Raw genomic sequence first — 16,492 nt, 5'->3', positions numbered from 1 at the left:
TACGTGTCTAATGAACAGCACAACAGAGGGGCAAACAGTACCCCCCCAAAAAACCCCCACCCCCCACGCAACCCAGAACTGAGATAAACAGACTTCTTCTCTGAAGCAAGGACTTCAGAGGGGACGGATGAGAGCAGGGCATGGAGCTAGTGAGGTGTGTTGCTCAAAGTCAAGGTGGTGGGTGGACTTGGCAGGGGGAGAGGCTGTGCTGGGCGGTGGCTGGATGTCCGGGACTGAATGAGTGAGCATGCGCATACGTGGGCTTTTTGGGCAAAATGTAGCTTTAAAAGTAGGGAGAAGGTTCTGTTTTAGAAGGCCTGGATTTCATGATGAGTTGGGAGTTCACCCTGGAGGTTCTGATGAACCACTAAAGCTTCTGAGGAAAGTTGTGCGGGGAACATGTCCATACTCTAGCAAGGCGATGCCAGCAGTGACAGGCAAGACAAATGAGAGGGCTCTGAGACCAGAGGCCATTGAGCCCAGGGAGGCACTAAAGCAACAGCCTCAGTTCTGCTTTGGAGGAACTAGGTTTTCTGTTCTTGTAAGGGGTTACCAGTTTTCCAAAGAAAGTCTGAGAGCAGTGATCATTTTGCAATGTTAATTACAGGCAGACCTAGGAGACTTTGTGGGCTTGGTTCAAGACCACTTCAACAAAGAATATTACACCAAAGTGAGCCTATGAATTTTGGGGGTTCCCAGTGCATACAGAAATTATTTTTATACTATCTTGTCTATTAAGTGTGCAATCAGTTCAGTTCAGTCGCTCAGTCGTGTCCGACTCTTTGCAACCCCATGAACCGCAGCACACCAGGCCTCCCTGTCCATCACCAACTCCCTGAGTCCACCCAAAAACATGCCCATCGAGTCGATGATGCCATCCAGCCATCTCATCCTCTGTCGTTCCCTTCTCCTCCTGCCCTCAATCTTTCCCAGCATCAGGGTCTTTTCCAATGAGTCAGTTCTTCGCATCAGGTGGCCAAAGTATTGGAGTTTGAGCTTCAACATCAGTCCTTCCAATGAACACCCAGGATTGATCTCCTTTAGGATGGACTGGTTGGATCTCCTTGCAGTCCAAGGGACTCTCAAGAGTCTTCTCCAACACCACAGTTCAAAAGCATCAATTCTTTGGTGCTCAGCTTTCTTTATAGTCCAACTCTCACATCCATACATGACCACTGGAAAAACCATAGCCTTGACTAGACGGACCTTTGTTGGCAAAATAATGTCTCTGCTTTTTAATATGCTATCCAGGTTGTTCATAACTTTTCTTCCAAGGAGTAAGCGTCTTTTAATTTTATGGCTGCAGTCACCATCTGCAGTGATTTTGGAGCCCAAAAAAATAAAGTCAGCCACTGTTTCCACTGTTTCCCCATCTATCTGCCATGAAGTGATGGGACCGGATGCCATGATTTTAGTTTTCTGAATGTTGAGCTTTAAGCCAACTTTTTCACTCTCCTCTTTCACTTTCATCAAGAGGCTCTTTAGTTCTTCTTCGCTTTCTGCCATAAGGGTGGTGCCATCTGCATATCTGAGGTTATTGATATTTCTCCCGGCAATCTTGATTCCAGCTTGTGCTTCCTCCAGCCCAGTGTTTCTCATGATGTACTCTGCATATAAGTTAAATAAGCAGGGTGACAATATACAGCCTTGATGTACTCCTTTTTCTATTTGGAACCAGTCTGTTGTTCCATGTCCGGTTCTAACTGTTGCTTCCTGACCTGCATACAGGTTTCTCAAGAGGCAGGTCAGGTGGTCTGGTATTCCCATCTCTTTCAGGATTTTCCACAGTTTATTGTGATCCACACAGTCAAAGGCTTTGGCATAGTCAATAAAGCAGAAATAGATGTTTTTCTGGTACTCTCTTGCTTTTTCGATGATCTATCAGATGTTGGCAATTTGATCTCTGGTTCCTCTGCCTTTTCTAAAACCAGCTTGAACATCTGGAAGTTCACGGTTCACGTATTGCTGAAGCCTGGCTTGGAGAATTTTAAGCATTACTTTACTAGCGTGTGAGATGAGTGCAACTGTGCGGTAGTTTGAGCATTCTTTGGCATTGTCTTTCTTTGGGACTGGAATGAAAACTGACCTTTTCCAGTCCTGTGGCCACTGCTGAGTTTCCCATATTTGCTGGCATATTGAATGCAGCACTTTCACAGCGTCATCTTTCAGGATTTGAAATAGCTCAACTGGCATTCCGTCACCTCCACTAGCTTTGTTCATAGTGATGCTTCCTAAGGCCCACTTGACTTCGCATTCCAGGATGTCTGGCTCTAGGTGAGTGATCACACCACTGTGATTGTCTGGGTCATGAAGAACTTTTTTGTACAATTCTTATGTGTATTCTTGCCACCTTTTCTTAATATCTTCTGCTTCTGTTAGGTCCCTACCATTTCTGTCCTTTATTGAGCCCATCTTTGCATGAAATGTTCCCTTGGTATCTCTAATTTGCTTGAAAAGATCTCTAGTCTAGTGTGCAATAGTATGCAATAGTATGTCTAAAAAACAATGTGCATATCTTAATTAAAAAATACATTACTGCTAAAAAAAAAAATGCTATCATCTGAGCCTTTCAGGAAAAGACTAGAGATCTCTTCAAGAAAATTAGAGATACCAAGGGAACATTTCATGCAAAGATGGGCACAATTAAGGACAGAAATGGTAGGGACCTAACAGAAGCAGAAGATATTAAGAAAAGGTGGCAAGAATACATAGAAAAACTATTCAAAAAAGGTCTTCATGACCCAGATAACCATGATGGTGTGATCACTCACCTAGAGCCAGACATCCTGGAATGCGAAGTCAAGTGGGCCTTAGGAAACATCACTACAAACAAAGCTAGTGGAGGTGATGGAATGCCAGTTGAGCTATTTCAAATCCTAAAAGATGATGTTGTGAAAGCGCTGCACTCAATATGCCAGCAAATTTGGAAAACTCAGCAGTGGCCACAGGACTGGAAAAGGTCAGTTTTCATTCCAATCCCAAAGAAAGCCAAGGCCAAAGAATGTTCAAACCACCACACAATTGCACTCATCTCACACGCTAGCAAAGTAATGCTCAAAATTCTCCAAGCCAGGCTTCAACAGTATGTGAACCGAGAACTTCCAGATGTTCAAGCTGGATTTAGAAAAGGCAGAGGAACCAGAGATCAACTTGCCAACATCTGCTGGATCATCAAAAAAGCATGAGAATTCCAGAAAAACATCTATTTCTGCTTTATTGATTATGCCAAAGCCTCTGACTATGTAGATCACAACAAACTGTGGGAAATTCTTCAAGAGATGGCAATACCAGGCCACCTTACCTGCCTCCTGAGAAATCTGAATGCGGGTCAAGAAGCAACAGTTAGAACCAGACATGCAACAACAGACTGGTTCCAAATTGGGAAAGGAGTACATCAAGGCTGTATATTGTTACCCTGCTTATATAACTTATATGCAGAGTACAACATGAGAAATGCTGGTCTGGATGAAGCATAAGCTGGAGTCAAGATTGCTGGGAGAAATATCAATAATCTCAGATACACAGATGACACCACTCTTATGGCAGAAAGTGAAGAACTAAAGAGTTTCTTGATGAAAGTGAAAGAGGAGAGTGAAAAAGTTGGCTTAAAACTCAACATTCAAAACACGAAGATCATGGCATCCGGTCCCATCAGTTCATGGCAAATAGATGGGGAAACAATGGAAACAGTAGTGTACTTTTGGGGGCTGCAAAATCACTGCAGATGTGGTGACTGCAGTCATGAAATGAAAAGACACTTGCTCCTTGGAAGAAAAACTATGACAAACCTAGACAGCATACTAAAGAGCAGAGACATTACTTTGCCAACAAAGGTCCGTCTAGTCAAGGCTATGGTTTTTCCAGTGGTCATGTATGGATGTGAGAGTTAGGCTATAAAGAAAGCTGAGCACTGAAGAACTGATGCTTCTGAACTGTGGTGTTGGAGAAGACTCCTGAGAGTCCCTTGGACTGCAAGGAGATCCAGCCAGTCCATCCTAAAGGAAATCAGTCCTGAATATTCATCAGAAGGACTGATGCTAAAGCTGAAACTCCAATACTTTGGCCACCTGATGTGAAGACCTGACTCATTGGAAAAGACCTTGATGCTGGGCAAGATTGAAGGCAGGAAGAGAAGGGGATGACAGAGGATGAGATGGTTGGATGGCATCACCGACTCAATGGACATGAGCTTGAACAAAGTCCAGGAGTTGCTAAATGAGAGGCAAGCCTGGCGTGCTGCGGTCCATGGGGGCTGCAAAGAGTCAGACACGACTGAGGGACTGAACTGAATGACTGAGCCTTCAGTGTGTCACAGTGGTAACATCAAAGATCACTGATGGTCCAGTGGTTAAGAATCACCTTTCAATGCAGGGGACATGGGTTTGATCTCCAGTTGAGGAACAAAGATCCCACATGCCGAGGGTAGCTAAACCACAGCACCACAAGTACTGAGCCCACGCGCCACAACTAGAGGGTCTGTTGTGCAACGAAAGATCCCACATGGCGCAACGGAGATCACGGGCCACAACTAAGACCTGATGCAGCCAAACAAAGAAAGAAACATGTTTAAAAAGAATACAAAGGTATGAACCATGGTAATTAAAATAAAGAGAGATGGCTTTCTCACATGTTAGTAATTCAAGCCCGAAGTAACTATTCTTCCCTCCTGACAGAGGAGTGCACCCGAGGGCCAGAAAGGTAAAACGAGTAAGCCTTGGGGCCACGAAAGTCAAAGCAGAGAGAGATTCGCAGGCCCATCGGTGTCCTGGAGCTCCCCAGAGATAGGGTCCCAATGATAAGGCAGGTGGTGTCCGGAATGGCAATCTGAGCTCTGCGGTGGGGGGTAGCATGTGGGAAGTCTCACGAAATCATCTCATCTTCCTTCTTGGAGATTCAGAAGCAAAAATCAAGAAATGACTGACATGAGCGCTAACGTCTAAAAAACGCCACTCTTTCTGGTCCAGAGAATGGCCCCCAGGTTCAACTGTAACACATGTGCTTCCTTATGCTTGACCACAACTGTGCCCTTCCAGAAATCCAGATAAGCAGACAAAAATGTACTTAGTGAAATGCCATCAAGGGTCCCTTGCAGTTCTGGATGGGCCTTGCAGTATAGCACTCAGGACTCAGGTCCATGCTGCCTATCCATGGCTGGGCAGCTGAAAGGGTTTCAAAGTGGTGACTCAAAGGCCAGGCTCACAGGCCCCATTCCACTGCGGCCCACAGCTGGTTGTTGGCCAGGCGAGACTCCTGGCCTGGCCCAGTGTTGACACTTAGTGATGGGCAGAATCCAGCTATATGCCTGTAGTTAATCACTTTACTTATTTTCGACATTTATTTATTTGGCTGCACCGGGTCTCAGTTGTGGCATGCAAGATTTTTAGTTGTAGCATGTGGGATCTAGTTCCCTGACCAGGGATTGAACCCAGGCCCCCTGGGTTTTAGCCACTGGACCACCAGGAAGTTCCATTAATCATTATTTGTTGAATGAGGGGCAAATCCTTATAAACCTATCACCTGGCCTAAGAAAACTGACCAAAAGTCCATGCTTTATGAACAAGGGTCAAAGGCATGACCACCACATAAAAGTTCAGTATCGGATTACTAGAGCCCCCAAATACCTACTGTTCTTGATCTAATGAATATCCAAAGAACCCCAGACCCTCTCAGATTGCCAGCTGTTTTCCTGAGACAAGATATTACACTCAAGTCATGGGTTTCCCTGGTGGCTCAGCTGGTAGAGAACCTGCCTGCCAATGCAGGAGACACAAGAGATGTGGGTTTGATGCCTGGGTCAGGAATATCCCCTGGAGAAGAAAATGGCAACTCACTCCAGTATTCTTGCCTGGGAAATCTCATGGACAGAGGAGCCTGGCAGGCTACAGTCCATGGGGTTGAAAAGAGTCAGATATGACTGAGTGCTCACGCATGCATACATAAACACATATACATGCACGCGCGCGCGCACACACACGTGACTTAGCTAGATCTAAAACAAAGTCCTACAGGCATCTCAAAGAACTTTGTGAGGATTCCCTTCCAAAAACATCACACCCATTCACACTCTCATGTCCACACATGCATTCAAACACAGCATAAAAGCGGATCTTGAAACTGTATAGATTCACAACCTCTCATGTTTTACAAGAATGAACTTCAAGTAGGAAAGGATTCATAAGCCAGCCCTGCAACTTCAAAGATGAATAAAAGGTCCATTCCCTGGAAGCTTTGGAAAAGAATCTGATCAAGTAAAAAATGGATTTATCTATTTCTTTACTTACAATTCAGTTAATTTGCATACAGATCCAAAAGGATTGTAAATTTTATACCCATTTTTATATGATTCTCAGAAAAAGAATGAGCCATGAAGCACTATGTTCGAAATGCTTCATAAACAACCAGAATGAGTCACTCAAGTTTTTCCCAAAGGTAAGGGTGTGGTCCAAAGGAAAGGTGCCTATCTTCCTCTCTGTACTGTACCCTGCCAGGCCAGGAAGGTATCCAGACAGGCAGAGCTGCTGGCCTGTTCTGGATCTTGACCAAGGGGTCTACACTGTGTCTCTCTTTATAAGAGGGTCTGGCTTCCCCTGCCTGCCTCCTGTCTCTGTCATACTTAACTTCAACAAAAACAGAAGAAAAGAAAGGAAAGGAGGAAGGGAGAGAGAGAGGAAAAAAGAAAGAAAAGAAACATATCACACCCCAAAAGCAAATCCTATACACATTAAAATTCACTAAGGGAACCAGGAAGTGGTCAGTAAGCTAAAGTTGCCTTTTTGTCTCATAATCAGCCATCTTCTCATAAAGCCCACTCATGTACAAACTCAGACTCCCAACAATGAATCTCCATTTCAGAAAAAAGTTTGGGATTTGAAAACTCATGGAGGCTAACAGTTCCTCCACTTACTACAACTGAGTACACCTGTACTAAAACTGGCTGATATACTGCCTATAGGCTTTCTGGATCTATTAAAAAAAAAAATACACACCCACATATAGGATGACATAATCTATGTCATGGGCTTCCCTGGTGGCTCAGATGGTAAAGAATCTGCCTATAATGAGGGAGACCTGAATTCAGTCCCCGGGTTGGGAAGATCCCCTGGGGAAGGGAATGGCACCCCACTCCAGTATTCTGGCCTGGAGAATCCCATGGACAGAGGAGCCTGGAGGGCTACAGTCCATGGGGTCACAAAGAGTCAGACACGACTGAGCAACTAACACACACACACACACACACACACACACACGTCAGAAACGCTGGGAATCAGTAGAAACTACCATTCATTTGGGTAAAACATTCATTGTTTTTTATGGGCATGTTTTATCATATGTTGCCACAATGAGAAAAAAATTAAAACAAGACAACACATAAGATCAACTGGTAAAAACAATCGCTATCTAAGGCAGAATTTTAGAGTGAGGAAGAACCATTAAGACCGTCTAATAGATTTTAGTCAAATTCTTCTGCTTTCAGATGAAAAACAGTGATGGGCACTAATGTTAACCGAGCGCCCGTTAAGACTGAGGATGTGCACAAAGCAGCACCTCTCAATTCTCACACCGACCTAGCACAGTAGCTTTTATTCTTCATCGTAGAGATGGAAAGAGGGAGGTGTAGAGACTTTTAATAACATTCCCCAGGCCAGATAAAACCAGGATCCAAAACCAGCTCTGCCTGCCTCCACAGGCCACGTTTTAAAAACGGCACATGGATGCTTTCCCTTTCTCTCTCTCTCTCTTTTTTTGCAAGAGGGGGACAGGAGAATGACCCAGCAAAATACCCGAGTTCTGCTTCCTACTTCCTCACACACATTTCATGGTCCTAAGGAGAGGTCACTGCATTAAATAAAACTTAGCTTTAATGTCTTCATGTCTCAAGTGAGTGGGGATGACCAGTTCTCTAAACTTTGTGGCTCTCTTTTAAGAACCTGAGAAATGGACACTAAGCAGACTTTCCTTCCACTCTGGGGAGCTTATAATACTGTTAAAAAGGGGAAGAAAAAAAAAAAGGAGCCTTCTTTCTTCTGTGAGCCATTTCACTGCCAGTGGGCTGTCTCTTTAATGGAGCACAGCACCCGGCCCTCAAATCCACGGCTGGCCTTTCGGGAAGAGACTGTTGGGACTAGCTGATCCCTTCCATACTCTAGCCCAGGCTCTTCTACAGATGGATAAAGAAACGAAGCTCAGGGAGTCAGCTGGCTTCCATAAAACAGAGAGGTGGCTAACTTCTTCTCTAGGTCTAATGGATGGTATCAACTAATCAGGCTTCCCTAGTGGGTCAGAGGTAAAGAATCTATCTGCCAATGCATGTTCTGTCCCTGGGTTGGGAAGATCCTCTGGAGAAGGAAATGGCAACCCACTCTGGTATTCTTGCCTGGGAAATCTCATGGACAGAGGAGCCTGGTGGGCTGCAGTCCACGGGGTCTCAAAGAGTCGGACACGACTGAGCGACTAAACATCATCTACTAGTTGCTTATGCGGCCATCACCCTACGTTAACTCCTTCCAGGAAGTCTGCAACCCAGCAGGGAAAACCTTTAAAAAGGCAAAAGCATCTTACTGATTTAGCTAGCCAATTAATATCTGTCAACCAGTTTGACACTCTCTAAGTATGTAGAACCCTTTGAATGGTCTCACTTGACCCTGACCTGCCCTTGGCCTCTGTCAGGGTAGGTTCCAAGATGGGCATCTGGCTTGGCTTCTGCCCCAGCGCAGGCCACGTGGAAAGTAGACCAGGGCCCTGACTTTCACTGAAGGTCTCACCTACTGGGCTGTATGCTAGACACGCCTCAGCCTGCTCGAGCCTCCCGTCCTACCTTGCAGGATGAGCACGCATTTTCCCACCCTCTTTTAGGGAAGATCAGTCTATGTTCACACTGCTGGGAAATTCCATGGATAGAGGAGCCTGGCGGGCTACAGGCCATGGGGTTGCAAAGAGTTGGACACAAATCGAGTGACGAAACAACAAAAACACTGCTAGGAAGCAGTGGAGACAGGATACACCCCCAAGCCTGCTCTCACTCCAGAGCCTACCTCTAACTGCTCTCTGAGATCACTAATGTTGCCCATTAACTAGAACCAGAAGGGGGAGGGGTGCTGGTGTATCTGCCAGTGACCCTGGCTTACTTACAGTTCCAATCTCTTGCCCACACATGGTCACCGCAGAGATGGCACTATCGGGTGGGCACGTGCAGTGCTGTTCACAGACCACAGAGCTGAACGTAAGCATTTTGGGCCCTAAGGTGGGGCCGTGGCTGAACACCAGCAGACGTTCAGAAGACCGGTCCTGCCTTAACTGAGGGAGCAGGAGAACTAGGACACTTCAGCCAGGAGAGTCACCCTAAGATTGAGGCCCTAAAGTCTGCTTCTGCTGGGGGACACTCACAGGAGGGCCAAGTTCCAGCACGCTGCTTATTTGGGGGGAAAGCCTACCCATGCTAGGCCGAGAGCACCCAGCAAAGGGTCCCACATGAGGGTGTTGAAAATGGCACCCAGCCCTACATTGTGCCATGTGCAGACATGCAGCCACTGTGACATCACCCAGGCAAAAGCTTGGCTTTTTCAGGGACTAAAAGCAAAAGTGCTTGGAGGGATCTGAAAGATGAATTAGGGAAGGAGAAGAGAAAATCAGTTATGACCATTGCGCCAGCCTTCCAGGAGGGCCCCTGCTGATTCCACTCACCCCGAGTCTTGTAAGTCCTGCAAGAGCAGGGCCTAGGAGGAGTCTGGCCCGAGGAAGCAAGGCTTCATAAGTCCACAGCCCATGCCTGCCAGTGACGAATTGTTGGAGGGTTCTGGAGACAGACTAGTGCTAAAGCAGAATGAAGACTCGGTTTGGAGTCAAGCGGCCAGAATTCTACTCTGCACCTTGCTGCTCACTAACTCACAATTTGGGGTAAGACAGTTACCCTCCATGGGCTCAGCTTCCTCATCCATAAAGTAAGAGGGAAGACTAAGCTGACTGCTAAGGTCTGCTGCAGCGCTCAGATTCTGATTTCTCTGTTCTCAGGAACAAATTCAACATCTCTGTTAATTTCTTGGATTTTTTAAAATCATCAAAAGTATCCTTTAACGTCCTTTCCCTATTCTTTGTTAATATTCAGAAAGAAACCCACCAACAATTGTTAGCAATTTTCCTGAGCATGTTCAATTTTTTCAATGAAATATGGCATGTAATTACTGCTTCCTTTGTTCTTTCATTTAATGTTTAGTGGAGTGGGAAAAGCACTATTAAAATACATCAAACATTAGAAAGTAGTCAAAGAAAAGTCTTAAAATATAAAGTTAAACATGACCACTTTTCAATGTTTAAATGTCTGTAAATCCAAGATCTACTGGGACTTCTATAACCTGCTGAGAGCGGCCATTCTCATGTAAAATGAGGTTCAGAAAGCTTGACTTGCTCAAAGTCACAAAGCAAGTTAGTGGCAAGGTCTGCATCACTGGAAGAGATGCCCAATAGTCTTTCCAGCATAGATCATTATCTTCGTAGCCAACCCATCTTTCTAGCTTCTCTGATACTCCTTCTTGACTTAGAAATGCACACTCTGTACAAAGCAAAGTCCAAACTTACTGCAAGGGAACTGCAGCCACAACTGTACTTGTTCCCCTAGGGCCACCGTCCAAAGGCGAAAAAGCAATCCTATCCAAGGGCATTTCAACCACTGACCCTGAACAGGAGGTATTCATGTCTCAAGTTGACCAGAAAATCTGAAGAGATCAATCAACAAGTCTCTACATAGCAGAATGGTTACACTTTGGATTGTGTGTATGAATGCTTAGTCGTGTCCGACTCTTTGTGACCCAGTGGACTGTAGCCCACCAGGCTCCTCTATCCATGGGAGTCTCCAGGCAAGAATACTGGAGTGGGTTGCCATGCCCTCCTCCAGGAGATCTTCCCAACCCAGGGATCAGACTTGTGTCTCCTGCATTACAGGCAGAATCTTCACCACTGAGCCACCAGGGAAGCCCATTCAGTTTGGAGGAAACTACAAAAAGAGGGAGTTTTCCTGATATTTCCTTGCATTGCCTAGATGAATGACTGGATTAGGTGGGACATGCAAGGTGGTCTTCTTACCTTTACAGTTGAGAGCCAGTAATAACCTGGTCATTTGTCTTTGGAAATGATTTAAAAATGAAAAACAAAACAAACAAACAAAAAAACCAGGAAGAAACTCGAGGTGGTGTGGTATTAGCCTCCTTACTTCCTGCAACAGGTCAGTGGCCAGACTTTATACCTTCATTTCTACTTCAGCCTCTGTTACTTTCAATGGCTATCAGGGTGTGTATATGTGTGTGTGTGTGTGTGTGTGCGCTATCAGGGTGTGTATCTGTGTGTGTGTGGTGTGTGTGTGTGTGTGTTAGTGGCTCAGTCATGTCTGACTCTTTGCGACCCCATGGACTGTAGCCCACCAGGATGTAAATGTGTTTACATGTTTCTAGATAGGCTCATCAGGACACGTGAGTGCCCCTTTCTCATACATGCCTTCATGAAAGACATGGGAAGCACCTTGCCATTCTCTTAAAATGAAACACACACGAAGACCCTTCCTCTACAGTAGAATAAGCTTTACCCGTGTATTTCCACCAATTTTCCTGTCACTGGAATCACAAGGCATGGTTTCTACAATAGCAAGACAGACAGACCTGCTGGCCTGTGACAGGTTATTTATACTGAGTGTTGTTTAAGACAAGGGACAGGCAGGACAAGTGCAAAGTGTTTAAAGGAAACAGATCTACAGAGAAAACAATAGCTCTTTTTTTGTTGTTTGTTTGTAAAGATTGTTTTGATGTGGACCATTTTTTAAAAGTATTTATTGAATTCGTCATAGTATGGCTTCTTTTTTTTATGTTTTGGTTTTTTGGCCACAATGCACATGGTATCCTCACTCCCTGACCAGGGATTGAACTCGCATCCCCTGCCTCAGAAGGCTAAGTCTTAACCACTGAACTGCTAGGGCAGTCCCCAGCGATAGCTCAACTTTTGCTTTTCTGGTGCTCTGCTTTGCTAAGTGGAAGAATGCAAAGGAAAAGGCCCAAAACTTGGCTTCCTCTGCTTAAGACTGGGAATAAAGTGTTCCCTTGCTGGGATCTTAAGAGCTCTCTTTTAAGAGCCCTCTGCGATTTCAGCACCATGGACTCGGCACTGCCCCAAGCTCTCCCAAACCCACTTTTATTGCTGTAATTAACAAGGGTAGGTGGGACAGATTTCCTCCATCCTGTAAAGTTATTGCTGCTGCCAGTGGCTAACAGCAGCTCTTTACCTGTTCCCCTGATGCCTGGCCTGCCCAATTAGCACCTCATTCTACGCAGGCCTCTCATCTAATTGCCATATGTCTCGAGTGAGCACTTTATTTTATTGTCTTGTTCATGTACTAGTTCAAGAGCCTGGGCTCCCGGGTTAGAATACAATCTTCAGCGTCTCTCAGGCAGGTGTGTGTTTGCGGTTTCCTTATCACTTCAGGCCCACAGGAACACTAGAGACACACAGGCATGCAAACAAATACTCCCTGATTGTTTGAAGAGCTTCTTAGATGTTTATTCTGGGAGTAAGCCCGTGGTTGGAATCTGGGTCTCCATGCCTATCTCAGCCCTCTCTGCCAGATCCACTGGCCTTCTCTGCTGTTGAAGGCTCTCGCCTACATTGAGTTAAGCTCTACTTGGTCTGTATGTAACCTTTTCCCTTACCTAAAAGGGCTGGCTGAAACAGACACAGGGGCTTCCTACAAGCACCACCCTCAACATTCCCCTAGAGAAAGGAACACACTCCTTGCTTTTGGAATTAAAACTAACTATAGCTTATATGGCATTACCACTCCCATAACAAATATGTTGTTTAGCTGCTCAGTTGTGTCTGACTCGCTTTCGACTCCATGGACTGTAGCCCGCCAAGGCTCCTCTGTCCATAGGCTTTCCCAGGCAAGAAAACTGGAGTGGGTTGCCATTTCCTCCTCCAAGGGCTCTTCCCAACCCAGGGATTGAACCCACGTCTCCTGCATTGCAGGTGGATTCTTTACCACTGAGCCACCCAGGAAACCTACAAAAAACATAAAGTGAAGTGTGAAAGTCGCTCGGTCATGTCTGACTCTTTGCGACCCCATGGACTATACAGTCCATGGAATTCTCCAGCCCAGAATACATGAGTGGGTAGCCTTTCCCTTCTCCAGGGGATCTTCCCAACCCAGGGATTGAACCCAGGTCCCCCGCATTGCAGGCCGATTCTCTACCAGCTGAGCCACAAGGGAAGCCCATAAGAAACATAGGCCTCCTTCAAATACTCTGGTGAATGAAATGAAAGGGGACACCTGCATAAGGGGGTGGTTATGAATGCAGGTATGGGAGCGAGGTTGTCTACTCTCAAATCCTGACTCTACCGCTTCCCACTTATGTGACTGACCTGGGACCTTGATCAAGACAACCTCTCTGTACCTCAGTTTCCCAATCTGTAAAATAGGATATTAGCACCTGCCTCACAGGGCTATTGTTAATAGGACTGAATCAGTTAGTCTTTGTGAAGTGCTTCAGAACAGTGCTGGGTACATAGTAAGCACTATTATGCTTAAGTTATTATTACATAAAATTAATAAGAATACAGAGATTTAGGACAGACGAACCTACAAATCAGTATGCACCCAAAAGAATCTGACAGTGATGGGAAAACAAGCTCGTTAATAGAATAATATGCCATCCTTGGTGTTTTGATTTTCCGGCAAACATACAATCTTCAAACTGCTTCAGTAAACCAAAAAGAACTCTGAATTTATGGCGTTTTAAAATGTCTAATGTATGATCACAACAAATGTGATAAAAAATGTTCTGGCTGCATTAAAGTACAACAGTTAGTGAAGGTGTCATTGTTTTAGCAGAGAATTTAAAACGAACATTCTATTGTTTGTATCTCTTATATCGACTTAGGCTAACATGTCAGACATTGTTCATAATGTTATTTAGCAAATACTGCCAATCCTTCTCCAGCAAAGAATCTTTAGTCGTTTAGGTGGGAAACACTTCAAATGTATGTTCTATAGTTTTAAAGACACACTGAAAGGTTTTTACATAAAGATGATCCCATGGTATCCAAACTCAGTATTTTCTTTCCATGTCTTTTCTGATCTATTCGCTGCCACTTTTTAAATCCACGATCCTCTTACATATCCTGCCTATTAAAATTTCACATCCAGGGTCTCTTCTTTCTGAGCAATCTCGAGCACAAGACACCGTTTCTAACATCAGAAGTGCCCTGTTACATCATCACCCGGGTGCTCATTAGAATTCAGGCGCTCAGTCACACAAAGGCCTCAAGGTGCCTGTGTCACAACAGGTGGGGCACCTGTACTTTCATGAAGGAGGAAAGCCTTCTGGGTTTACCTCTCCGAGTTTCCTGGAGGGCAAAATTCAACACTGCAAGACATCCTCCCTATAGGTACACCTGCAGAGAGTTATGGAGAGACACCGGCAACAACTAAATGTCCAGTCTACTAAGAAGAGGTCAACTATTTGGGGGCTCAGCAGCTTCATGCTTCAGAATGTGGGCAGTACTTCCTCTCCATACCCTCTTCAAGGGGTATACCACCTCCCTCTCCCACCATGTTCACTGGTGCCACTCTTACAGCTCTTCCCCAGCACGTTTATGCTGGGTCTGGAGCCTTCCCTCTGCCTGGGGAGCTTCTCTGGGCAGAAGCTGTGTTTCAGTTGTCTCAGTGTCTCAAAGCTACCACAAAGCCCGTCAACAGTAGGCTCCCAAGAGTTACCTGTGAAACTGTATTGAGGCTACTATCTGAGAAACACCGACCTACCCTTCTTTGGATGATCAAGCTGTCAAGGGTTACCTTCACTTCGACAACAGGGAGGTTGCTCAAAAGTGGGGCACTTGGAAAAGTCACCAGATCCCCTCGTTGCTACTATCGTTTTGGGTTAACTTTCCTCCATTTATCTACGTGGCCCCTTTAAAATCTGTTTCCTGCCTTATCAACCCCGCCTTAATGGGCTCCTTCAGTGACCCCACGTTCACCTTGCAGGTATCCTTTCCGGATATTCAAGGCCCATAATCCTACTTGGTCACGACCGGGGCCGGCATTTTTTTTTTTTTGTCCACGGTTCCCAGCGATCACCCGGTCAAGCCAGGGCTTCCAGTCCCTGCTGGGAAGCGCTGGGGACGCCGGGGCACTGCGCCCCCACAACCCCCCGCCAGCGCTGACCAAGACTCTCCCCTCTGCTCTCTTTGGGACAAAGCTCCGGCAACCATCCGGGGCATGGGGATCCTGCAAGGTTCCAGGGGGTCAGCGTTCGGTCAGCCAGCCCCAGAGAGAGCGGGGGTGGGGGTGGGGGAGTCCCTGGGGTGCAGTTGAAGACGTCTCGGGACTAGCGGGCATTCACTCCTGGCCCAGACCCTTCTCACCGAGAACGACCTAAAGAGGGCTTGATCGCCTCTTTCTTCCCCACCACCCTATGGGCCAGAGAAATGCAAGACATGAGGGCAGGAAGGAGAGCCAAGAGACAGCTTCTCTCAGGCCAATCGCAACGTCCGCCACCTCTCACTTGGGGTCGGTCTCTCTTCACACACACACACGACCGGCCACTTCAACTCCAGCTCTGAGCAAACTGCGCCGCACGCCTCTTCCACCGCTAGTCCTTCGAGCTCCGGCCCCGGCCCGCGCCTGTCGTCGCGCCCAAGCTCTCTCCCGATCCCAGTTTCCTCACCCGACTGACCGTGAAGCCGGAGGCAGTTCCCCAGTCCCAGGCTCCCTCGATGGGGCTCCGGCTGCCGCTGCCGTCGTCGCTCCCCTCTCAGCCCCCGACTCGGGACCCGGCCCTGGGCTGCAACGATGGCTCCCCGGCACGAGGCGCCGCGGTTCCCTGGACTCGGCCAGACACAGGGCGGCGCGCAGGAGAAGCCCATCGAGCTCCCGGCGGTGGTGGCGGCGGCGGCAGCTGCAGGAGCGGCCGCCGCGCAGGCTGATGACGCATGGGCGCGGGGTTGGTGGTGGGGAGGGGGTCGTGCCTGGCGGGGGGCGACGCGGGCGGATGACGTCAGGCGGCGGGGGAGGCTCGGCAGCATGGCGTCGGTGTCGCTGAGCGAGGCGGAAAAGGTGTACATTGTGCATGGCGTTCAGGTAGCGGCAGCGGGCGGTACCGGCGCCGGCCTCCGGCTCCCCCTGGCCCTGCGGGTCGATGCCGGGCCTCGGCTCGCCCGGAAGGACTGCGGTAGGCTGGGTTTACCTTTGATTAGATCGCTCTGCGGTCGGCTTGTGCGGCTCTAAAGCCGCCAATGCCGGCGTCTTTGGGACCAGGCGGCGAGCATCCGTTTAGGACTGTATGCGTACTTGGATCTTTCCGGGTCTACAAGGTTCCAAGCCCGGGTAGGACGCGCTGGGCAGTCCCTGATTCTGTTAAATCCCCTCTCAGCCTTTGAAGGCCGAGCTATCTCACTTTTGTTAGGTACATACTCTATCATAGTTTTTATCTCACTGAGTTTTTGTTAAGTCCTGAAGGTG

General features: G+C 47.0%; 2 protein-coding genes across 27 annotated transcripts in view; one reads left to right on the top strand and one right to left on the bottom strand.

Annotated features, from left to right (window-relative positions):
* Positions 1-15,971, bottom strand: part of ZDHHC3 (zDHHC palmitoyltransferase 3) — a 62,485-nt gene extending 46,514 nt beyond the window's left edge. For 7 of the 19 annotated variants that reach the window (XR_014064298.1, XR_014064296.1, XM_081526056.1 and 4 more), the window contains exon 1: positions 15,699-15,971. The gene's annotated coding sequence lies outside the window, so the exon portion shown is untranslated. Of the gene's footprint in view, positions 1-9,129; positions 9,509-15,698 lie in introns of those variants that run through there. The other 12 variants (XR_014064299.1, XR_014064295.1, XM_081526055.1 and 9 more) reach the window with 2 other exon arrangements.
* EXOSC7 (exosome component 7) overlaps positions 11,846-16,492 on the top strand; it is a 38,665-nt gene continuing 34,018 nt past the window's right edge. For 4 of the 8 annotated variants that reach the window (XR_014064292.1, XR_014064293.1, XR_014064291.1 and 1 more), the window contains exon 1: positions 16,025-16,111. Coding sequence is in view for 3 of the 8 variants with exons in the window: in XM_081526053.1 (XP_081382179.1) it covers positions 16,055-16,111 (57 nt within the window). In the remaining 5 variants the exon portion in view is untranslated. Of the gene's footprint in view, positions 15,975-16,024; positions 16,203-16,492 lie in introns of those variants that run through there. The other 4 variants (XR_014064290.1, XM_081526052.1, XR_014064294.1 and 1 more) reach the window with 2 other exon arrangements.

The sequence above is a fragment of the Giraffa tippelskirchi genome, chromosome 9 (genome assembly GCF_054371585.1).
Source record: "Giraffa tippelskirchi isolate mGirTip1 chromosome 9, T2T-mGirTip1v1.2.pri, whole genome shotgun sequence".
NCBI classification, from domain to species: domain Eukaryota; kingdom Metazoa; phylum Chordata; class Mammalia; order Artiodactyla; family Giraffidae; genus Giraffa; species Giraffa tippelskirchi.
Note: the sequence above shows the minus strand (reverse complement) of the source record. Positions and strands in the feature narration are given on the sequence as shown.